At 55.3% G+C, this 23,279-nt stretch overlaps 1 protein-coding gene across 5 annotated transcripts in view; it reads left to right on the top strand.

The window, feature by feature from the left end:
• AGAP1 (ArfGAP with GTPase domain, ankyrin repeat and PH domain 1) overlaps positions 1-23,279 on the top strand; it is a 335,462-nt gene that overhangs the window by 131,292 nt on the left and 180,891 nt on the right. For all 5 annotated transcript variants that reach the window (XM_087819495.1, XM_087819494.1, XM_087819498.1 and 2 more), the window contains exon 6: positions 1,480-1,614. In XM_087819495.1, coding sequence (XP_087675621.1) covers positions 1,480-1,614 — 135 coding nt within the window. The remainder of the gene's footprint in view (positions 1-1,479; positions 1,615-23,279) is intronic.

Below are 23,279 nucleotides of genomic sequence, written 5' to 3'. Positions count from 1 at the left end.
TGGCACCGGGTCCGACAGGACGGAGCTCAGGGCGGTCGGCCGCTTGGGCAGGACCCTGAAGTGATGCGGCCAGACCGCGGAGCGGGTGCGAGTGTTAGGAGTAGGGTGGGATAGACCGAAAGCATTTTCTTAGTGGGCCAGATGTGAAACGTTAGAGTTGGGTTTTCATGGAGAGCACCCCCACCCCCACTTTTTTGCTTTTTTTTTTTTTTTTTTTTTTTTTTTTTTTTTTTAGCAGTGATGGAATAACTAAATCTTCAAAGGGGGAAGGTTTGACCGAAAACCAAGGAGGAGCCAGGTTCTTTATGCCTAGAGCGCCCTCTAGTGGTCACCAGGAATAGGGCGCGCCGGCAGGAAGGCCTTGCTCTAATGCGCAGAATGGGCGTATTTGAGTCAGTGACTTGAAAATTCTTAATAGTGTTTTCAGGGGAGGGGGTGTAGCTCATCTAAAGCAGATCCTGCGTAAAGCTTCTTAAAGACGAAGCAGTTCGTTTCCAATAAGCACCTCTCCCTCCGGGCCTGCCGGGGTGTTTCTGAGCCCAGTGGGCTGTGCGGGCGTCTCCCTGCCCGCTGCCCGAGGTCGGGCTGTGTTGAGGGCTCACAGGGCCTCCCTGCTGCAGACTCACTATGACAAGGAGGGGGCAGGTGTTCGGCGAGTGGCGTGTCATCTCGCACATCAGTGTTTGGGGAGCCGGGAGTGGAGGGGCGTGTCTGAGCCCCAGCATCGGGACCCCGAGACCCGGCGGCCTCACTGCCTGCGGGCTGTGCCACCTTGACCGCCACCTCCCGGGGCTCTGGCAGGGGTAAAACGGGGAGTTTGCGTGAGGCACTCAGCGCACCCATGGGCACACAAGTGTCGACTGGACGGTGGCTCCTGTTCCTTTTATTTCGGTACACCGGCAGTTTCCCTGCAATCTTGCCTGGGTGCCAGAGCTCGTCTCTCTCTGCTCCCGTCCTGGGGCATGAGCCTGGCCCTCGGTGTCCCTGCCCCAGCTGGAGGAGGGCACGTCCGTGCCTCCCACCCGGATGGCCCTCGTGTCTGCACGAGGCCCTGGGGGAGCCCGGCTGTGGGCCCCGAGTGGGAGAACCGACCCCTTGACTCCCTCTGATTTGATCAGTGCTGTCAGCAGGGCGCTCTGTGCGTCATGGTCACCTGCACACAGTGACCCTGGGTTTTCCCTGTTGACGCCTTTTCCTCTGGGGCCACATTCAACTCCTCCTCTCTCCTGGTCTTTCTGGGCAGCCTTTTATTTCCATCTCAGAAGCAGGATCCCCCGAAACATTCTGCTAACGATGACTGTTCCTGTGCGGGGGGTGGCTTTTTGTGGGGTAGACTGGGTTTTAAAAACTCCAAGTGGGTAAAGGAATCCTGTCAGCACAGGTAAGGGGAGGGTTTTGAGCTACTGGGCGATCTCGGGTTGTGGGAGGAATTAGAGCTGCCGTGGTCACCTGTTGCCATCCTGCCTTTGTCGGTTCCAGATGCCATAAGTTCCACCAACCCGCGGGTCATCGACGACTCCAGGGCGCGGAAGCTGTCCAGCGACCTGAAGCGGTGCACCTACTATGAGACGTGCGCCACCTACGGCCTGAACGTGGAGAGGGTCTTTCAGGACGGTAAATACCCCGCTGTGAGCACGGAGCCACTTTCCCACGCAGCAGGTCCCCTGCCCACTCGGGTGTCAGAGTCAGCCTCTGACCTGTGGGCCCTGGGGTCAGATCCGAGCACCGCATCTGTGGGGTGATGCTCAGGCCTGTGCCCCTTCACCTGGCATGTTTGGAAGAGGCCACAAACCTCTGGCTGTGCAGTGGCCAGGCCGTGGCTGTGCGGTGGCCAGGCCGTGGCTGTGTGGTGGCCAGGCCGTGGCCTGTGTGAGGAAGCGCTTACCACTGTCCTTGGGCTGGAGCCCTGGTGGGGAAGGTCGGAGGGGTCTCTCCCGATGCCGTTGTTTACAATATTGAAGCGTCTTGTGTCACTCTGGTGCGTCCTCAAGCAGCAGTTCGACTGGTTCAGCTCATTGTTTCCTTAGTTCGGTTATCGCAGGCTCAGGAGAGTTTCAGCATATTTTATTTCTTAGAAAGAAGACATTCTCATTAAATATTTAGATTGTGCATAGTCTGCAAAGGAAATAGTGCCCATTTTACTACAACCTCTCTAACAATTGTGATTTCATCCTCCAATATTTTTATGAAGGTAAATTTTAAAAACAAAATTGAGGTTACTGTGCACATTTTATATAGTAATTATACAGTGTATTTTTTAATTAAGTCATGAGCGCTCTAATTGTGAGTGGTCAGAGTAGTTGCTGAGTGGGGGCCATGCTCAGCCCTTGGAAATCACTAACAGGAACAACCCCTCTTCATCCTCAAAGGGAAAAAACTCATAAGGTTCAGTGTTAGACACCGAGGCTCAGAAAAGTGGCGTAAGCTGGCCAGAGGCTCTCCGTCTGTAGCGGACCCTGTCCCGGGCCAGGAGCCTCGAGCCTCAACCGTGGGGTCACGAGTGGACGGGACCTGGGCCCTGCCCCCGCCCCGCCCCGGGCAGGCCGGGCAGAGGGCCCGGCCGGCCGCTGCTCACTGCCCACTCGTGTATGCGGATCTCAGTGGCCTCTCTGGCCTCCTTGTGTCCTGGCACTTGGTTTTCTTTATTCACCTCCTGTGCCTTTGCAGAAAGGATGTAAAGAGAAAGTGTCATTTCTGTGTCGGGTTTCGCTCGTCAGCGGAAGGGAACAGACCACGTGTTCCACACTCGGCCCGGCTCCCGCAGGCCCCGCACCCCCTTGGCTGCCACCGGGGTCACGCTTTGGGGGACCGGGACCTCGCGTCTTTGCTGCTCTAACCTTTGACTTCATGTGTCTGGAAACAAAGTAAATTGTGAAAATAAGAGGAAAACAGAACATGTGTTTCCTTTGCCTCATCCGTGTGGCTGTTGGGAGGTGACTCGGGAGGGAGGGTCTCCGTGAGCGGCAGGGAAGTCGGGAGGCAGGGAAGTGGGTTCAGTCAGTCATTCACCCCCAACGTGAGCACCTGCCTCAGGCCGTGGCCCCTCTGGTGAGGGGGAGAGACACAGTGGGAAGCATGGTGGGGCCCCTGCCTTGGTGACGTGGGAGCCCGGTAAGGGGGGCAAACATGGGACCGTCACCCAGGATTGCAGGGCAAGCACCTGCCTGGGTGGAGGAGCGGGTGCTGGGCCGGGTGCAGGTGGCGCGAAGGCCCCGGCGCGGCACTGCCCCCTCTTGGAGGAGGACCGTGGACTCTGTCCGTGGCCTTCATGGTGGGACGTTCGGGATTTTAGGTCCCTGCCGTTGGATTTCGGAAACTGGATTTAAGTTTCTTTCAGATATTTCTGCGTCACTTTCATGTAATAGTTTAAAGGTCCCAGGTAAGGGTTGGGGTGGCTCCTTTCATACAGGATGAGCCCAACCAGACGGTGGCACAAACAGTTGCTCTAAATTTCCCGATCGCTGATACTGTGCCCCCCCCCCCCCCGAAGGCGCTAGCACAGAGGCTCGGACTGTGAACAGTTTCGTTTTGCGTGGGGGTGGCTCTGTGTGCAGGATTAACACCCTTGTCCGTAGATGATAAAATGCTAGTCATTTGTTAAGTCCCAAGTCAAAGTGTCCCATTAAGCAGGTTAAGGCAAGTTCCCCACGAAAACGCGAGCCTCTTACCTTCCTGAGCTTGTGTTCACAGGACAGCAGGAAAACCTACGTGCAGAATTTTGCCCGGATGGTCATTGTTAGGCCAGGTCCAGACCCGTGTGGGCCAAGATCGGTTTAAGTTACAAACTACCTCATGTCCCCTTAACCCCCCCAGCTGCGGGTTTCTGTCCCTCGCCTGTCAGGGTAACTGGGTAGATCCGTGTCTCGCGTGGGGGACCTTCCCGTTTTAGGTGCACTCGGGCGGGAAGCTGGGTGATGGCCTCTAACGGGCTCTGCCCGACAGTTGCCCGCGTCCTGTGTGTTGTCCCAGTGGGCGGGCGCCTCTGACAGAGTCCTCCCCGACCAGGCCCTGCACCCAGCCCTTCGCACCAGGACGCGGTTAACACGCCGGAAAGCGCTTTCGAGGACGCCGTTCAGCCCTGCCCGGGGCGCTCAGCGGGCCTGGACCCCCCATGCCAGGGGCCGAGCCGGGAGGGGTCGCGCGGCTGGCCCAAGGTCGTGTGGGCCTTGCCCAAGGTCGTGCGGGACAGTCGGGGCCCCGGTTGGCTTTCAACCCTTTGCTTCCGCAGTTGGAAACCCCGATGTACAGAGAGTCCCGTGTCGCGTGAACGTCGTGGCTCCCGGTCCCAATTACAGGAGTGTCCGGGCGGCGGTGGCTGTGCTGATGAGCCCGTTTGCGCGGCCTAATCGTGAGTGTTCGTGCGTCATTAAGTGGAGGGGGTCTCCCGGGACCGCGCCCCGCGCCCATGGCCCCGCCGCCGGCTTGCGGACGCCGTGGCCTTTGTCTGCTGGGCGGGACCTGTCACCCGTCTGTCACTCCTGGAGCTGCTTCCTTTTCATCGCTGGGGGTCCTGTTTCACTGCTGGCTTTTGTGGCTCTTGTGCGTGTGTGTGTTTTTAATTTCGTTATTGTTAGAGATTAGATTGGAGCCAACTTAGTTTTATGTTTACATGTATATTTTTTCCCCCAAAGGAGTGCTTCCAAAAATAAGATTTTTTCACGTTTAAAAGCAAACCCTAAATGTGTGTACGTTTGGCATATGTCGAAAAGTGAGCGAAGGATCCCAGTGCCTGTTACTACGTAGTTTTCATCATTTGTCGTCATGACTGGTGTTTACATCGCAGTCTGGGGGACGGCAGTGTGTCTCCATGAGGCCCGGTTCACAGCTGGGAGCCGCGTCCCCAGATGTTTGCTTGGGGGGGTGGTGACCCTTGAGTGAGCCACGTGGTTTCAGCATCATTCACTCGTCACACACAAGAAACCAGCTTGTTTCTTTGTTGGCCTTTGCCTAGAAGTTGCCCCCTTAAGAGTTTATTTCTTGACCTTTGAACTGCTCAGTGGACCCAAAGGCCATGCTTTTAATAAGGAATTACTGCCTTAGAATAACAGTTGATTTGCTTAAAATTACCTCTCCAAAGTGAGCTTTTTTTAAATTTTTTTTTTTTTAAAAATTGATTTTTAGAAAGAGAGGGAGGGAGAGCGAGAAAGGGAGAAACTTCGATATGACAGCGAAGCACCCGCCCGGGGACCGAGCCCACAACCCAGGCCGGTGTCCTGACTGGGAATCGCACCCGCAACCTTGTGGGGCGCAGGACGCCGCCCACCCACCGAGCCTCCCAGGCCGGGGCCAGAGTGAACTTTCTCGGGCCTTTTGATTCTTTCAAGAACAACCTAGGAAGAAGTCTTCTGAACATCTTGGTTAAAGATTGATATTATGACAAACGAGAGGCATTAAGTAATCTTTCATTTCACGATGCTGCGGAATATGGTGCTAATAGCGGCCTCGATCGCCTCGGCGGTTCCTCCCGATCGGGGATGTTTCCTGCTGTGCTTCTCTCCCTGGAAACCAGACGGGCCCTGCCGCTCGCTCGCACCCGGCTCCCAGCGCCCCGGTTAACTCTCGCGCTGCCGACGCGAGGTCATTAGGCTCGCTGTCAGCGAATGCCCTCTGTTTCGATTTCCATGTTAAGACTCCCATCTTCGGCTCAGAATTAATTTTATCGATGACACAGAAAATGGTTATTTTAGTGCTTTGCTGTGTGGCGGCCTCCTCGCCGCGTTTGGCCCCAGGACTCCTCCTAACGACTTCAGCCGGCTTGCATTAGCTCCGTGTGTCATTAGTGCATACAAATGGCTTTTATTTTTGTTCATAATCTGTTCATAACGCCACGGCTTTCTGCTCGCCCTAATGTTTTTAAAATGATTAAGTGGCCGTGTCCTTTCTGACCCGGTTAACCCTTCGCAGAGGGTCGGCAGAAGTTGTCTCACCCTCTTGCTGATGTTTTCGAGTAATTTTGAAGCCTCTTTATTTCGTAACTTTTCCCCCCGTGTAGAATGTGGCCGTAGCCAGGCTCCGACCTTCCCTCCGGAGGAAGGACGTACCCCTCCCCCTGGGTTGGCACCAGAAGGCTCGGCCTGTGGCAGATGAGGCAGGTGGTCCTCGAGGAGGCCGGCCTCCTAGTTGTGAAACGCCTCCACGTGAGGAGGGCAGCTTTACCGCACGGACTCTGACATATGGGTTTTAAAGATTAGTTTATTGATTTTTTTTTTTTAGAGAGAAACATTGATGTGAGAGCGATTGGCTGCCTCCTGCATGCCCCCTACCGGGGATCAAACCCAAAACCCAGGCATGTGCCCAGACCGGGAATCGAACCAGCAACCTTTCGGTGCACAGGACGATTCCCAACCAACCGAGCCACGCCGGCCAGGCCCGGACGGATATTTTTGCCCGCTGCCGGGGTGAGCCTGGCCCCCGGGGTGGGCGGGGTGCTCAAGCCCCGACCAGCTGGCGGTTTCCCCGAAGGCCAGGCTCGGGAACCTGGGGCCAGGTGTGTGCTTAGTGCAGGGCGTTAGGCGCGTTGTGAAGGGAGGGACACACCAACAGCCTCACCCGTCAGTCCTGGTTTAGGGAAAAGTAAACCGTGAAGAGAGCGGATTGCAGACCTGTTTGTCTCAAAGAAAAATAGACTGTGGAGACTGTGATGGGTAAGGTGGGTTTTGTGAGATTTGCCAAAGAGAAGAGAGAGAGGATTTTTAAAGGGTGCGAGGCGTGGAAACAAAAGCCGCCTGTAACACCCCGCCCAGCGGCTGGTGCTGTGGAGGCCCCCGTGCACGCGTGTGCAATCTTGCACGTGTAGATGTGTGTGCGTGCTTGTACGTGTGCTCGCATGTGCGCCCACGTGTTTGAAGAAATGGATTGTTGGGCACTGTGATGTTTTACAAATCCTGCTTTTTCTTCAGTATAATTTCTCATTTTTGCACTGCATTCCGTTGAGTGGATATAACAACTTTTGGCCCAGTCTCCTCCTAGATAGTTAATGTTTTTCCCTGTTTATTTGTTGTTTTAGGGTCAGTGTGTCAGTGGGAGGCTCTTCACCTAAAGCTGGTCTCTGCCCTCAGTCGCGTCTTCAGGGCTCCCCTCTGGAAGCAAGGCCGCTGGGCCGGTGGTGGGCGCAGCCTCCTGGCATTTGGCACTTGCCCAGTCACCCTCCGGGAGATCTGGTTGCCTCCCCAGATGTCCCTTCCTACACCTTGGCCACACTGGATGTTTTCATGTTAAAAACTTTTCATTTTTAGACAGAATAACCATAACTTCCAGTGTTTCAAATATTCTCAATAGGTCTGTCCCTTAACGTGAGAATGAGCCCACTGCACACAAGCAGTTGTTTTGTTACGAGATGGCAGCCGTTCTCCTGGGCAGACACAGTCTGGCATCCGGGGGTGACGTTGGGAGCAGGTGGTCCTGGCTGTGCCCTCGGGTGTATCAGGCGGGTCCTCCGAGGCCAGAGAACCCCGGCACCCCAGAGAGCAGACGGCCCAGAGGCTGGCCCCCGCTCCGTGTGTAGCTGTGACCCTCGGCGGTGAGCTAGACGTCAAAGGGGCGCGTTCCCTCCAGCTTTGTCAGTCCCTTCCGACGAGCGATGTCGCCTTTCCTGGTGTCACCTTAGAGACAGATGCCTGGAGTGGAGAAGCTTCCGAGGGGAGCAGAGAGAAAGCCACCTTCCCGCCCCGGTTCCTTGAGTTTGGCGCCCCCCTTATCTCTGTGCCGAGAAGCTCCCTTCGCCCGCCCCCCTTTCCAGGCACACACACGGCCGCGCCTGCCCCGGTCACGGGCACGTTGCGGTGGCCGCAGCTCAAGCACAGCCCCCGTCTGCTCCGTGTCGTCTCCCGGAGGGGGGTCCTGGGCCAGCATCGGGACCAGCGTGCTCAGAGTACTCCCCCCTTTAAGGGACATAAAACCTGAATCCATGATTAAAGGTTTGCAGTGTCAGAGCCTGGGAAACCCACACGAGTCACTATGGAAATTAAAGACTAAAAACGGGAGCGTTTTTTCTTTTTCCCGGCGCACAGGCAGGTGGGGGGGGGGGTGAGCAGCAGCAGGAGCCCGGAGCGCAGGTGGTGGCTGCTTCCACCCGAGGCTCCCCCAGGTGCCGCCGGCGTTCAGTTCTGCGCTGTCCCCCAAGGAGCGGGCCCCTCCATCGGGGGGTGTGGCCGGGAGCTTGTACTTAAATATACAATTAATAAGCAGCAGCCCAGCCTCTGAGAACCTAAAACGTGTTCACCTGGGGATCGTCTCGGTAGCTATCCAGGTATCCATCCTGGCGCCAAGCGGCGAAGCCTCGGGCTTCCCCCATCCAGGCCTGTGGGGCTTTCACGCCTACGTCCGTGCCTGCAGGGGGCGCTGTGGTTCCTCGCCTGCCATCTCTACTCCCAACTGCAGCCTAGTTCAAGGAGAAATTTGTCTGATTTGGGGAATTTCAGGAAACTCCTTCCCCTTGAAGTCTGTGTGTAAACTGTAAGAGAAAATGCTGAGCACCAGCGGGTTGCTCCGGATGCCGGGAGGTGCTCCCACCTCTGCACCAAGATTTCCTGATTAAATGAAACACCGAGGTATCCTCTGCATTTAAATGCATCTCTTGCCTGATCTACAGACTTAAAGAATTTCAGATCTGGGGAGACTGAGAACTGTCCAGCTCGACTCTGTGCTTTACAGACGAGCAGGCGGGGCCAGGGAGGCCGGGCCCGTTGGAGAGCAAGATTGTAGCTCATGAGAAGCCAGGCATTATGTCTGTCTCTTAGCTGCATGGTTCTACCCTCCTGTGAATGTTATACTTCAGAGCCATGGGTTGCATTTTAAAACCTGGTAGTGAGCGAAAATGCTCCTTCAAGCCACAATTATTTTTAATAAAATGTAAGGCACTTCAGTACTCGGGGTTGTGGGGTAGAATGCAGTCCTATAAGTTATTTCCAAAAAGCTGTTTGATAAAAGCTCATTGCCCAGGCCATTGTCTTCCTGTAACAGGTGTTGTGGGAACTAGGACGCCGGGTCTGGGATAGGCTCCCTCAGGTTCAGGGTTTGCTAGTCACGGAAAATTACTCGGTTTTGCAACTGGGTGAAGCTGCCACTAGGGGGCACTGGAGGCCGCGTGAGGATTGTCCTCACTGTGCCGAGTGCGGAAGTGACGACACTCGCCGGTGTGAGGTCGTCCGGACCTGTGATGAGACGCGGCCCGCAAAGCGTGCGAAGCTCCTGGGTCAGCGGCCCCGAGTGCGGAGGCGAAGCTGCACTCACGGGAACGGGGAGAACAATTAAAAAGATGAAGCAACGGTGTTTTCTGTGTAACCACCACCCCTGGCTCCCGTTTGCTTTGCATGGAACTTTAGAGAGGAAGCACGGAAAATCTGGCCAAAGATACGCTTTTTACAAACAGAAAAGAGTAACCCGGTTTATTATTTAGCCCCTTCTCTCTTTTTAAAATGTTTTTATTGAGCCCGGCTGGGCGTGGCTCAGCAGTTGAGCGTCGACCTAGGATCCAGGCGATCGGGGTTCGATTCCGGTCAGGGCACATGCCCGGGTTGTGGGCTCGATCAATGACTCTCACCATTGATGTTTCTATCTCTCTCTATCCGTTTCCTTTCCTCTCTCTGAAATCAATAAAGGTATATTTTCAAATGTTTTTATTGATTTCAGAGAGAGGAAGGGGGAGGGAGAGAGAGAAACACCAGCCGGCCACCTCCTGCACGCGCCCTACTGGGGGTCGAGCCTGCACCCAGGCCTGTGCCCTGACCGGGAATCGAACCGGCGGCCTCCCGGTCCATGGGACTGCGCCCAACCAGCTGAGCCACACCTGCAGGGCTGTCGTTCTCTGAAATGAACCCACCGAGAGTCCTGTTGGCTTGAGCGACGGCCCAGGCTTCTCACTTTGGGGTCCGCGTCCTTGTTCTGAAGGCAGGCGGGGTGCAGGCCCCCCCTGGCACCTGGACTGAGCAGGGTGGCTGTGTGCGTCTGGGTGGAGCCTCTCTGCCCAGCTGTGGCCCCTCCTGTGGGGGGCCCTGGGCTCTTGTCTGTGCCGTCTGGTGGGTAGTTGGAGACCAGGAGGCAAATGGGAAATCACACTGGTCTCTGGGCAGAGGGAAGGGAGCTGGTCAGCGTTTGGAGAGTCGACATCGTTCGCAGAGGTGGCTTGTGGGGCATAGTCACTGGCAGGCGCCCAGGGCCGTCCCGACGGCAGCTGCCTCTCTGTGGGCTCGGGGTGGCCGGGGGCACACAGGCATTGGCCTGGGTCTAGTCTCCTGGCTTCTTGGGGGTGTTTCTTCTTTTTACCATGAAGGTGGAGGGCTTCTCCCTGCTGTGGGTACTAATTTATTTCTTGCTTTTACCCTTTATTTTCTCCCACTACCCGATTTCCCGCAGAAATTGTGACATCTCAGAAAAATTTCAATTTTTCTATCTGGAAAAGGGGACTGATGACATGTTTGTACCTCAAAGGAGAAACATCAAATCGCAGGCCACTCTGTGCAAATTAATCTTTTGTCCGGTTACTTACAAATCGAGCATTCAGAACGTACAAGGAGGCAGATGCAGTTTGGGGACCTCCGCGGTTTCCAGTCCTCAGCATAGCGGAGACGCGGCAAGAAGGGGAGTTAGGCAGAAGCGGGACCGTCCCGCGAGGAGGGCGGTCCGTCCGCCGTGGGGGGGCAGCTTCCGCAGGCTGGTCTTCGAGTGGCTCAGGGTTTCCCCCCGAGCGTGAGGACGTGAGAGCGAACCCCTGTGGGCAGAGCAGGCCCAGGTTCCAGGTCTCCCCTTGAATTCAGTCAGCACCCGAGATAAACCCCCTGCGGGCTCCGGTGGGTGAGGTGGGGCCACGGCACCTGAGGGAGTGGCTTGGGTCTGAGTGAGGCTGGAGACAACGGCAGTTTCACGATGATTTTTTTTTTTTGGTCTTTTCCCCACCGAAGGATATTTTTTCAATTGCTTTTCGGAGGGGGGGCGGGGGGGCGGAGAGGGAAAGAGAGAAAGAAACACTGATGTGAGAGAGACGCGTCAATTGGTTGCCTCCCGCTTGTACTCTGACCCGGGCCGGGGATCTAACCTGCAACCAAGCTACATGCCCTCGGCTGGGATCGAACCCGGGACCCTTCAGTGCGCGGGCAGACGCTCTAACCACTGAGCAAAACTGTCCAGGGCTCGTGCTGAATTTCTTACGAAAGAAGAAACACCTGCCGCTGAAATACAGCCTGAGAAGCATGGATCTCGTGCACGTGGACCCTGCTTACGACCTTGGCGCGCATCCTCACGAATCAGCTAGTTCCGAACAAATGTGAGCGAGAGTCCCCGCAGCATCCGATTGGAAACGTCACCGTTGGGTCTTTCCCTGGGCACTGCCCCCTCTGGTTCCCGCGGAGCGGCGGGTGTGCGGGTGACTGGGGACGCCAGCCGCGGCCTCCCGCCCTTGCTCCCCGGCGGGCCCCTCCCAGGGGTTACTAAAGACAGCAGGCAGCCGGCTGCCCCCGTTCCCGCCGCTGTGCAATCCGAGGGCGGTTAGGGAGCCCTGGGAGAAACCCCTTCGGAGGCGACCTTCCCGCGTGGAGTACAGTTCACTTGATTGCTATAGAATGGGGGGGCCGGGGGGCGAGGAACGCCCGGGTGCCCGCGCTCACCTGGCCGGGGCGGGGCGCGGTGGGCAGAGGCTGGCGCCCGCGCTGACTGTGCCGTGGCCGTGACCACGGGCCACGGAGGAGGAGCGGCCACAGCACTGTCCCCGAGCGCGTCCTGCCCTGGGAGGCGGGAGGCCCGTCCCTCGGCTGCCGAGATACGACCACGGAGCTCTGCTTTCCACGTCCATTTCTGTTAAAATGTCACGTCTATTTTAAATACTGCCTGTTTATACATGTAAACATTTTTCCTGATCAAAACAACACTTATTTGTAAAACTACAGAAAATGACCAAGAAGTCGATTAAAATCACCTGGTCCCACCTTCTAGCGGTAAACATTTCATTGCACCCCCATCTCGCCAGTTTTCAGTATTCTTAAAGCAAAACTCGGACTTTATTCTCTATCGTTTTTAATAGCCCTTTTTAAAAAGGCCTGGGGATAGTCCCTGTTGTTTAATTTCCTCTAAAGCTGTTCCTGAGTCTCCTCAGCTGGCACGTGCCAGGGTGGACTTACCATCCCGGGAGGCGGGGGCTGCTCGTCAGACGCACCTTTGCTGGATTCATCCTGTGAGTGTCGCCCGAGCGCCAGCCGGGTGGCATCTGAGGTCCTTACCGTCTGGGTCAGGCGCCCTCAGTGCTGAAGCCCCCGCCCTGCGCAGAGCACCCAGCGCACGGGAGGGGGCCCACGTCTCCCCTCGCCCCTCGTCACAGGGGAACTGTGCCCGTCGCTGGCTTCCTGGTGGACTTGGCTATAGGAAGAGAGGCCAGGGGCCGGAATGGAGTCCGTCTCCTAGGAAAGGATGGAACCGACGTCATTAAATACTTACATTCGACAAATATTACTGAGGACCAGATAGGCTCTTTTAGACCCCCCCCCTTCACTGGCAAATTACCAGAACTAAGCCAGATTTTATAAAGATCCATTCTCGGATCTCGTGTCAATTTACTGTAACAGAATCTCTCCTGAAAGACTCAAATAGAAGCTTAAATTGAATGGCAGGTTGTCATGCACTCAGTCATTTCAGAATTTTATTCAAGCAACTTAGAGAAGCTGGTGGGTGTGGGGGCAATGGCTTCGGTGGGATGACCGGGTCAGTGCTGGGAAAGTTCGCCGCGGCCACATTGCACAGCTGGGAGGTACCTGAGCCGCGGCCCGAGGGCGCGGGGTGGAGATGCGCCTCCAGAGGCCTGCACGCCCACACCCCCAAACCCGCGGACAGGACCTTTCACGGGAAGAGAGGGTCATTGCAGACGTGTTAAATTCAGGGCCTTCACACGGGCCCTGGTAAGGGGGGCGGAGACTTGACCACGCAGAGGAAAGGGCCCCGTCGAGGGCAGAGAGACCTGAAGTCGGGGGTGATTCGGCCGCGAGCTGAGGGATGCCCGCAGCCACCAGCCGCCGGCGAAGCAGGACACCGGCCCTCCCCGGAGCCTCTGGAGAGAGCACAGCCCCTCCAGCACCCGACGTCAGCCCTGTGGTGCCGACTGTGGCCTCGGGGCCTCCAGAACTGAGAGAATGAGTTTGATGTGTCCAGCCGCCGCCCGGTTTGTGGGAAATGGTTGGAATGACCCCAGGAAGCTCTTACAGATGGGAAGGGGCAACGTGACTCAGGAAGGCTCCAGGAAAAGCTGGGACCCCTGCTGTGCCTGAGGTGCAGACGCAGAAGGAGGTGGAGCTCAGATTCCAGATGCACCCCGGCACCCCTGGGAGGGGCTGTGTCACCAGGCGCCCTGGGCCTGGCCCAGACCCAGGCAGGATGACCTCAGGGTTGTCAGGGGCGTGTGACAAGGAGGCGGCAGGTCCGGAGCCATGGGCTGGATGACTGCGGGTTCAGTGGCCACCAGGAGCAGGTGGAGAGCTGGGCTCTGCTCGGTGTTGTCTTCCCGGAGGCATGACCGCAGCCCGGAGGGGCTCAGGCCCAGCAAGGTCAGGGCTGGTGGAGGCGCTCCCAGGCCCCTCATCCACGTTGCTGTCGTCTTGTGCAGTCACGGGGCTCCTTAATTCCTGCTTCCCACTCCTTAGCCCACTCTGTCCCCCCATCTCTCCCCAGCCTCACCAGTGGCCTTGCCTGAACCCAGGGGCCCTCACCTTTCGACCTCGACACAAGCTCTTTCTGGGTAACACCGGCGCCCCCTCCTCTGCCTGCAGGTGCAGATCCATTTCATTGACTCAACAAGTACATTTTATGCTCAGGAAGCAGCGTCAGGGGCCTCGCTGTGCGGCAGAGAAGCGCCGTGGCGGGATCCAGCCTCGGCGTCGGCCCTGCTGCCCTCCTCGCAGGTATTACCCGAGTGCCGTGTGTGGGCACCAGCCGGCTTGCCCCCTGGCACCGGCTTCTCGTCTGTAGCCCGCAGGCGCCGATCAGAGCGCCCACCCTCGGCCCCACGGCCCTGAGCAGCCGCAGTGCGCACTGGCCTCCGTCCACACGCGGCGCTCAGCCACGCGGCTGGGTGCTGCCCCAGCTGACCTCAGAGCCGGAAAAGACATGTTTAAAACGTGCAGCTGTTTGCAGACCTTTAGAAAAATATTTGCCCACGGCTCGGAGTGAGAGCATTCTCTCACGTTAGCTCCAGTGTATCATGTATTTTATTGTTCAGCCTTTCTGCCTGATGAAAATAAGTGCGCGGAAATTAGAGCAAAGCCATCCGAGGTTTCGCAGACAAACCACGGCGCGCGGGTGGAATCATTTAATGATCTATTTAGAGGGTAGTGGAAGGAAAGGGAACCCCGAAGCCCAGATGTTTCTTCGAAGCCTGCTAATGACAAGCCCGGCCGCTGCAGGCGACGGGCCGGACCTGCCGAGGCCCTGCGTTTCTCCTGACCCGCTTGCCGCTTGGTTTCCTAAGGTCGGCTGGTAACGAGCAGCCGCTCGCCCGTGGGCTCGGGGACCCAATAGACACCGAGTCGTCGTCTCAGATGCTGCCGAGTTAATTTCCAAGACACCGTCGCTCCCAGGTGGCCCGTGGGTGACACCCGGCTGGACCGCAGAGCTCCGGGTCCACCTCAGCTTATCCTGTGTGATTCAGCGTCACGCTGCCTCAGTTTAACCAGCTGTGGATTGGGACACTTTCCCCTTGTTACCTCCTTCCCGGGGTGCCCGTCATAACTGGATGAATCCGTAGCTTGCTTGGGGGGCTTTGAAAGAAAACAGCCACCTGTGGTAAAAGTGATGGAAGCCTCGGGAGGTGGCGATACCCACGGAGGCCCGGCCTTCACGCGAGGAGCCTTCATCCATTCGGCACCCACTGGAGCAGAGCCCTGGGCAGGGCCCCCTCGGGCGCTGGCCTCCCAGAGCTGTGAGCTGCCGACTGCCCTCAGGGCGGTCACTCCGCCCTCTGGGCCTCGCGCCCCTCACCTGTCCAGTAAAGGTGTTGAAATGGCTCTGTCCTGTCCGGTCCCATCCGGATGTAGGACAAATAAACTCTAAATCTTTCGTAGCCACCTTCCCCTCTGGGTTCTGGAAGCAGATCGACTCACTGTAAATTCTGATTCTTTTAAACAGTAACACCAGCTCATTAGAAGTGGTTCTCGGGGCCCCGTAAGGTGAAGTGCCCGGCTCCTCACTGTGTCCCCAGTGAGAGTCCCCAAGGCAGCTGGGTGGGTCTCCTTTGGGTAGTTTACTAATTAACCAAGCACACCTGGTTTCCTTTCTTATCCTTACACCCAAAACATTAAATCTCTCCTAAAAACATTACCTAAATTCATTGAAGAGTTGCTATTTTTCATTCCGAGGCTTGTCTTTGGCTTGGCTTTCTGCCTCCACTCTTGGGGTGTTTGTAATCTGAAAACAGTTTGTGATTAATATTTTCTGCTTTTCACACTGTGCGAAGAAACGGTTCTCACTGTGGCCTCTTCTCCTGGAACTCACTCAGCGGCCTGTCCGCCTGCCCGAGAACGGGTCAGAACCCGGCAGGCAGTTCTCGTGGTTTCGGGCCCAGAGCCCAAGCTGCTCAGAAAGGCCGGGCAAGTTGCAGCAGGGCCACTAGGTGGCGGTGTGGTCGCGGCTGCGGACGCTCTGACCCTGGTTCCTGTGCCGACTGAGAGTGTAAGTTAACGTGCTACATCCATTTTCATTTGAAAGATACAATTAATTAGACACAGAGTGGATGTGGGGGAGGCTGGAAGCTCCTGGCAGGAGTGTGGTCGGCCCTAGAAACAGCATAGAGCGAACTTCAGACCCCTTGAGCTGCTTTGTAAGTTTGTAACGTTTAGAAAACTACCTGGATAGTGGGATTCCCTAAAAGGCTCAGACAAAGGACACCAGAGAAAATGTAGCCAATGTAGAAAATGTAGCCATCAGAGAAAATGTAGCCAATGTAGAAAATGTAGCCATCAGCGAAAATGTAGCAAAGCTGCTCAAGTGAGGCTCAGACTATTGGCGTCACCGTGTTAGCCTTTCAAGGTTCCTGAGGAGGCAGCTGCCCTCCTGACCCCGGGTCTGCAGGCCCTCGCTGGATGCAGCTGTACCCAATTGTATTTGCAGGCGATAGTTTTGTGGGATGATTTTTTTTTTTTTTACAGCTTTAAAAAATAAGTTGAGGAATTTAGGTCTAAAAAAAAAAATGAATAGCTACAGGTAACCGCAGAAGGTATTATTGGCAGATGCAGCAAAAAATGTATTTCCACAGAAAATTGGATTTTGCACATAAAACTTAGTAATACTAATAAAGACGGGTCATTACAAGTTTTAAGCCAAATAAGCAAGCTCGAAGAGCTGTGCTGTCGGAGTGACTGGCGGTGGTTTTTATTTTTTTGAGACATGTAAATCAGCTCTAGTTGGGTGATCGCACCTCGGATGTGCTCAGATCGCCCCTGTTCCGTCTGACGGTGGGGAGGGCCTCGAGCCCCATAATTTACAGTCCCCGGCGAGGTGTGTTTATATGTAAGCTGTGCAGCTAATGAGAAAGATAAGAAATTTATAGTCCTCCGTGATTGATAGGATTACTGCCTCGGCATTAATTGAAATCCCAGGGATCACAGCTGTGTGGGCTCAAGTTGGGGGGGAAATTACTTCAGGTTCCCTGAAAACTTTCCGACTCACTTCCGAGCGTCTGCGAGATCACTTGCCCGCCGACAGTCGGGTCGGCGGCAGGGACAGTTGCCACTTGCCAGGGCGATGGCGCTTACAGGAAGGTGATGACGGAGTTTGCTCTGTCACCTCCCTGTGGTCGGCGGCTGTAAATGTGTGTGGGGGAAATTAAATACTGTGGCGTTTCTTAAATGGCTTTAAAATTTTACATGGGTAATAATAAAATTCTCTGTGGCCACTCTCCGTGTTCTCCGCACTATTTAAGACGTTGGGGGGCGGGGGGTAATGGTCGCGGGAAGCCTTCGATATTCGTCATTTTCTTAAAACTTGCACCGGCTGTGTTTAATCTGGGCTTGTCTAACCGAATCTTGGAGACCTTTCCCCGCCTGTCATTTCTCAATGTTCCGTTCTTGTTGGAGCTCAGTCTTGTGAAAACGTCTAAATTTCCCCATTAAGTGCTTAAAAAGTAATAAAACTAAAGCCATTAGACTTCACCTATCAGAGCCGTATCAGGAGAAATATTCTCGGTGCCATAAATCTGGCCAAGGGTGCGACGTTCATGTCCCTGGATTCATTCCCTGGAAATGGACGTTTGAAGGTAAATGGCTTAAGTAGGGCCGTTTAAATTTTTAATACAATCTTATTGTAACTGTTAGCAAATGATTAAAGTGCAAAGGGGCCCTACGTGTTTTGTGAGATTTATAATAAATGCCCCGTGATGCCTTCGCGGGCTGAATTACAGGTGTTATGACAGCTAGCGGCTTCGAAAGGCCGCGGAGGCACAGGCGAAGAGTTGAGCGGCGCCTTCCGAACGCAGGCGTCTCTATCCCCGGTTCAGTCTTTTAGGATCTGGAACCTTCGGTTCGCCAGGGGCGTCCAGCGCATCCTTGAGCCATGACGAGGCCAACTGAAGCTGTTTTGAAAAATACACAGATAGAAATGACTGTTTCCATCCCCAGTTTGCTTTTGGGGAGGCGTGTCTTCTCCCAGATGTCTTTTTCCCCCACTGGAGTCCCGCTGGTTTCCGAGGAATTCCTGGCAGCTGGGACCCGCTCCCACTTTCCAGTGGCACAGTGAGAGCCCTGACGGGTGATGGGCTGCTGTTGGCCGGGGACTGTCGCGAGGGCCTGTGATTGGGGAGCGGGGCCGCCCGCGGAGGGGCGCAGGTGGAATGGGCCGGGCCCCTCCTGACGGGCTGCAGCCGAAGGTGCAGACCTCGACACACTGCCGTCCGCGTCGTGTGCGTTCACTCAGAGCCCTCGTTGGGTGGACTTTAGCATGTTTGAGGGCTGGCCGTGGCCGCCCGTCAGGCAGACCTTGTATTGTGCTTGGCTTTCTTTCTCTTCGCAAGTGTGTTTTTTACAAATTGAAGGTAGGACCCCTCCCCCCACTAGCAAAATACTGACTGGCCTGATTTTATTTTATTATTTTTTTATTGATTTCAGAGAGAGGAAGGGAGAGAGAGAAACATCCGTGATGAGAGTCATTGACCGGCTGCCTCCTGCACGCCCCCTGCTGGGGATCCAGCCTGCACCCCGCATCCTGCATGCGCCCCGACCGGGAGGTGAACCGTGACCTCCTGGTTCCTAGGTCTATGCTCAGGCACTTGAGTGGCTTGATTTTAATAATCGCTTTGTTGTGTGGGCTGGAACCCCGAACCCACAGCATCTCCGAGGTCGGCCTGCACACTGCCCTCTCCCTCGCTTTCTGTATTTTTGCCCATCAAAAAAAGAATCTGTTATAAAGACAAAGGCAGCCTGGCCGGTGTGGCTCAGTGGTTGAGCGTCAACCCAGGAACCAAGAGGTCACGGTTCGATTCCCGGTCGGGGCACATGCCAGGGCTGCGGGCTCGATCCCCAGCAGGGGGCGTGCAGGAGGCAGCCGATCAGTGACCCTCATCATGATGTTTGTGTCTCTCTCTCCCTACTCTCTCTGAAATCAATAAAAACATATTTCAAAAGAAATTTGACCCAGTGATCCCACTTCTAGGAATATACCCTAAGAATCCTGAAACACTCATCAGAAAGAATCTATGCTCCCCTGTGTTCACACCAGCGCAATTTACAATAGCTGAGATCTGGAAACAGCCCACGTGCCCCTCAGGAGCTGAGTGGGTAAAAAGCTGGGGGACATTCCCACCGTGGATACTATGCAGCTGTGAAGAAGGAGGATCTCGTACCCTCTGGGGCAGTGTGGAGGGACCTGGAGAGTATTATGCTGAGTGAAATAAGCCAGGCAGAGAAAGACAAACATCACATGATCTCGCTCATCTGAAGATCCTGCGAACAAAATAAACAGATGAACAAGACAGGACCACATTCATGGAAGCAGGGAGCAGACGGACAGATCTCCACGGGAAGGCGGGAAGGAGTGTGGGAAGTGATTGACCAGAGAACATATACACGTATATGCACAGCCCATGGACACAGTCGATAGACAGGTGAAGGCCTGGGGAGGGGTGGGAGATGGGGGGTGAAAGGTTGGAAAATGGGGGACATCTGTAATATTCTCAGCAATAAAATAAATTTTTAAAAACAATAGAAATACAAATAAAATGGACATTCACTCAGATTCAACTTCTGTGCATGTTTAAAATTTGAGTTAATAATAATTTAGGGGAAATGAAGACAGTTGTTAATCCATTTGAAGTATTGCTGTAGCCTGGCTGGTGTGATTAGAGCGTCGGCCTGTGCACCAAAGGGTCACGGGTTCGATTCCCGGTGAAGGGCACGTATCTCGGTTCAGGTTTGACCCCTGGTCCCGGTCAGGTCGCGTGTCTCTCACAGCGATGTTTCTCTCTCTCCTTCCTGCTCCCTTCCACTCTCTCTAAAAATCAATGGAGAAAATAGATGAGTATTTACTAAATAAATGAAATATTACATTAGGATGGACCCATATAGATTGACTTTAGCGTGAGGTACTTTCTCACTCACGGGTAGAGATGTGCAGTATTGTCATGAGCTCTGATTTTTTTGGTAAAATCCCAAAATTAAAATGCATGCGCGATTCTTTGAAGAATTTCAGTAATTCACGGAAGCTGGGAGTAACGCGCAGGGAGAGTCCGACCGTCACCGTTACTAAATCACAGCAGACGACAGATTCAGAAATCAATCCGTGTTCTCTGCCGAAGTCTAATTAACGCTTAAACGCTATTAGTCACCAACTCGAAGTCTTGATCGGCAGTGACCTCAGGTATTCTAAACGTAAATAAAATTAGATTTAGATCCCTTTTAATTACCCGAGGTGCTGCGAGTAATTACCATGGCAATTGATAAACTTAATTCCTCCTTAAAGGGGGAAAAAAAAACAAAAAACTTATAAAAAGTTTCTCTGCACTGTATTCTCTTTAGTGACTGTGACCCACGGGAGAGAATTGTCTCGAGTTCTGCCGGGTGTCCCAAAAAAATGTAGACGCACTTCCACAGCTGAGCTGATTGATGTTTATTTCTGTTTAGATTTAACCCATTGGAATTAATAATTATTCAAAGCGTGTATACATTATTGGGAGACACCCTGTATAATGATACGGAATTTCTTTATTCGGGCCTCAAGTTCATGTAACATGACTGCCTCATGTCACTGTAATGTCACAAAAGGCAGAACGTGCCCAAGGGAATCCGAGGTGCCCGGGAGGGTGGTTTCGGGAGGTGGTGCCGTTAAGTGATAGCAGGGGGTGGGTGCGGGGAGCTCCAGCGCGAGGCTGTGCAGACCTCGTGGAAATCTGTCTTGTCATCTCCCCCTTCTTCCTAATTGCATCACACACAGCATAACCCACCCTGTGTGTCACTGTCGCTTCCCCGAAGGCCCCGTGCGCGGGCCCCGGCGCTGGCTCGGCGCCGACAGGGCCGGGCGGAGAGCGCTCATTTTCTCAGGTTCCGGCCGGGACGTCGCCTCCCCGACTCTGGGGAGAAAATGTCTTTTTTATGGAGATTGTTGTAAGGATAATTATTTCTGGAAATAGGGAAACAGCTTCAGCGGGGACAGATAAGTCCATTTTTCTTGAAAGGTACGAGACACCGGGAGGAAAACATGCGTGTGACGAATGCGGGGGAGGCTCAGGGACGTTTCTGAGGCTCTGCTCCCCAGAGCACGCGCACCTGAGACGGGGAGGCAGCCCCGGCCTGGGAACTCGGCTGAGCCGGTGAGAACCAACCGACGTTTCAGTTTTTAAAAACGAAAACCAATTACGGTTCTCGGCCATACTTGTCTCAAGGGCCCTGAGTTCAGAATCTACTTGACGCCCTTTTTACGTCCGATCTGTTCTCTTAACAGGACCCTTTCCGGCCCCGATTCCTCGGCTTTAAATTCTCCTGCAGTTTCATTAGCTCCGATCCTTTTGCGCCATCAGTTCCGTGTGCCTCTTCTGCTCCGTAGCATCTCTTCTTTTCTCATGGTTCAAAACCCTTACTGTTGCCCGGCTGGTGCGGCTCAGTGGTTGAGCGTGAACCGAGAGGTCCCGGGTTCGAGTCCCGGTCAGGGCCCCTGCCGGGTGGTGGGCTCGGTCCCCAGTAGGGGGCGTGTGGGAGGCAGCCGATCGAGGTCTCTCATCGATGTTTCTCTCTCTCTCTCCCTCTCCCTCTGTCTCTAAAATCAGTAAAACCATGTTTAAAAAAATAAATAAAAATGTCAATTTAAAATAAAAGTAAATAAATAAAATCCCTCCTGCAGGCCCTGCCCCTCTGTCCGTCTGGTCTCTGCAGGAGGTCGTCCTCCTCGGGTACCACTGTGGGTACCGGCATCTCTCCTGGGTCTTCCCTCCCCCCCCCCCCCAAACCGTGTGAGCCGATTTTGTGACCTGTCCTTGGCCGTGGACCCCAGAGGCGCGTCCTGAGCCCCCCGGGCGCGGAAAGCCTGGCCGGGCCCCGCGCAGACGGAAGAATCCAGCGCGAGCCTTCCCCGTCGGGGTGCCGGGAGCGCTCCTGCTCGGAGCCGTCAGCCTCCCCGAGACGGCTTGATGAGTCGAGGAGAAGTGACAGGTTCATTTCTCCCCTCCGTGTTGGAGCCATTTATCTTTCAGGTCCTCGCCTGCCATCTAATTGTATTGCCAATTTATTGGGGGACGCGGGGCCTCGTCTGGAAAGAGGCTGATTTGCATCTAGCAGGAGGCGTGAGAGAGAAAGTTCGTCCCTCTGGGCCCGGCGGACAGGCTGTGCTGGGTCCTTCGCGGCCTGAGGGACGTTCTCTCGTCCGTGTTCAAGTCCATGTTGACCTTGACCCCGGTGACAGCGCCCTGGCGCCCCCGCCCAACAGCCCCGCTCTCGAAAGGCCTGCGCTGTCCCCTCACTTCCTCTGAGGCGAAGGGGACCCCAGCTGCCGTGGGCTCTGTGGACGCGTCGTCCCCTCCCTCCCTCCCAGCTTCTGGAATGACGGTCACAGCCGTGACTTTGCCCGTCCTGAAGGTAACTGTTTATTGTAGCCGGCATTTAAATCCCGGGTAATAGGAGCAATTAAACAATAGCTTCATTTCCAGCAAATTAACAGCCCTAATAGGTAATTGCGACATAAATGAAGATAAATTTGTTTTAATACAATGAGATAAGAGGAACACGGGGGAGAACTGAACCCCGGTTAGGAGTTCAGACCGCGTCGCATCGGGGGGAAGTCGGTGCTTGGCCGGGAGACCTCAGGGCGAGCCTGCGGTTCCGCCGCGGCCGGGCCTGGGTTAGAGGCGCTTTTCCTTTTGTTACAATAGAAATGTTGCCGCGTTGCGCCCCTAGGTGCGCGGAAAGCGGGTCACCCCAGGATTTCCTCCACCAAACCCTTTCTCCTAAAGGCCTGCTCGGGGTGTGGGGGCCGTCGGGCCGCTGACCCTTGGCGGGATCCCCCCAGGTTTGCGCTGACAAGGACCCGGAGAGCAGACGTGCAGAAGAGCGTTTCCCTTTTTCCAGCCGCAAACGAACCTGCAACCTGCTCCGGCGTAGACCTTTCCTTCCTTGTCACTACTTGCAATTAGGAGACCGTTCTGGTGGCCGGTGGCTTGTTTCGTTGAAACGTGGACGTGGTCAGGGCAGCCCTGTTTTTTAGAACCATAAACGTGGCGTCCCCATGAAGGGTGGCTTGTCCTGGGCCAAGTCGGCTTCCGAGAGGACAGCTGGGGGGCGTTAAACGGGGGGGGGGTGGCAGAAGCGCTGGACCCCTCGCTAGGAGGGCCTGGTTTTCTCCTGAGGGGCACTGAGCCGATTTGATCTCACTTACATTCAGGAACCATAACTGAGGTTCAAGCTCAAATCTGCTCTGACAGGTTGTAAGCCGGGGTTCGACCGAAACCGCGTCACTGAGCTTCCGTCACCTGAGAAGAACTCGGGGTTGCTCTGCACGTCGGGCGACGCGGTCAGCCTGGAGCTCCGGGCCCTGCAGACTTGGGTCAGGTGTGAGGGTGGAGTCGCAGCAGTTCCCGCGTGAGAGCCTCAGAACTAAACATCCATGTGCCTCTGGGCCGTGGGAGCCGGGCCCCCGAGTCCAGGCCCCGGCGGCTCTGTCACAGCCCCGCCCTGCGCCCCCGACGCCCGCGCCTTTCTCCGGTGTCCCGTAGAGACGGCCTGCGTCTTCCAGACCGCACTGGGTGTCCTCCCAAGTCACGGACCTTGTCGCTTGCCCTGGGGTAGTTTGGATGGCCTCCCGTTGCCTGAGGGATCAGGTCCTCGCTCGTCACG

The sequence above is a fragment of the Miniopterus natalensis genome, chromosome 8 (genome assembly GCF_054644295.1).
Source record: "Miniopterus natalensis isolate mMinNat1 chromosome 8, mMinNat1.hap1, whole genome shotgun sequence".
NCBI classification, from domain to species: domain Eukaryota; kingdom Metazoa; phylum Chordata; class Mammalia; order Chiroptera; family Miniopteridae; genus Miniopterus; species Miniopterus natalensis.
The sequence above is the reverse complement of the archived record's forward strand: the minus strand, read 5'-3'. Positions and strand labels throughout refer to the sequence as shown.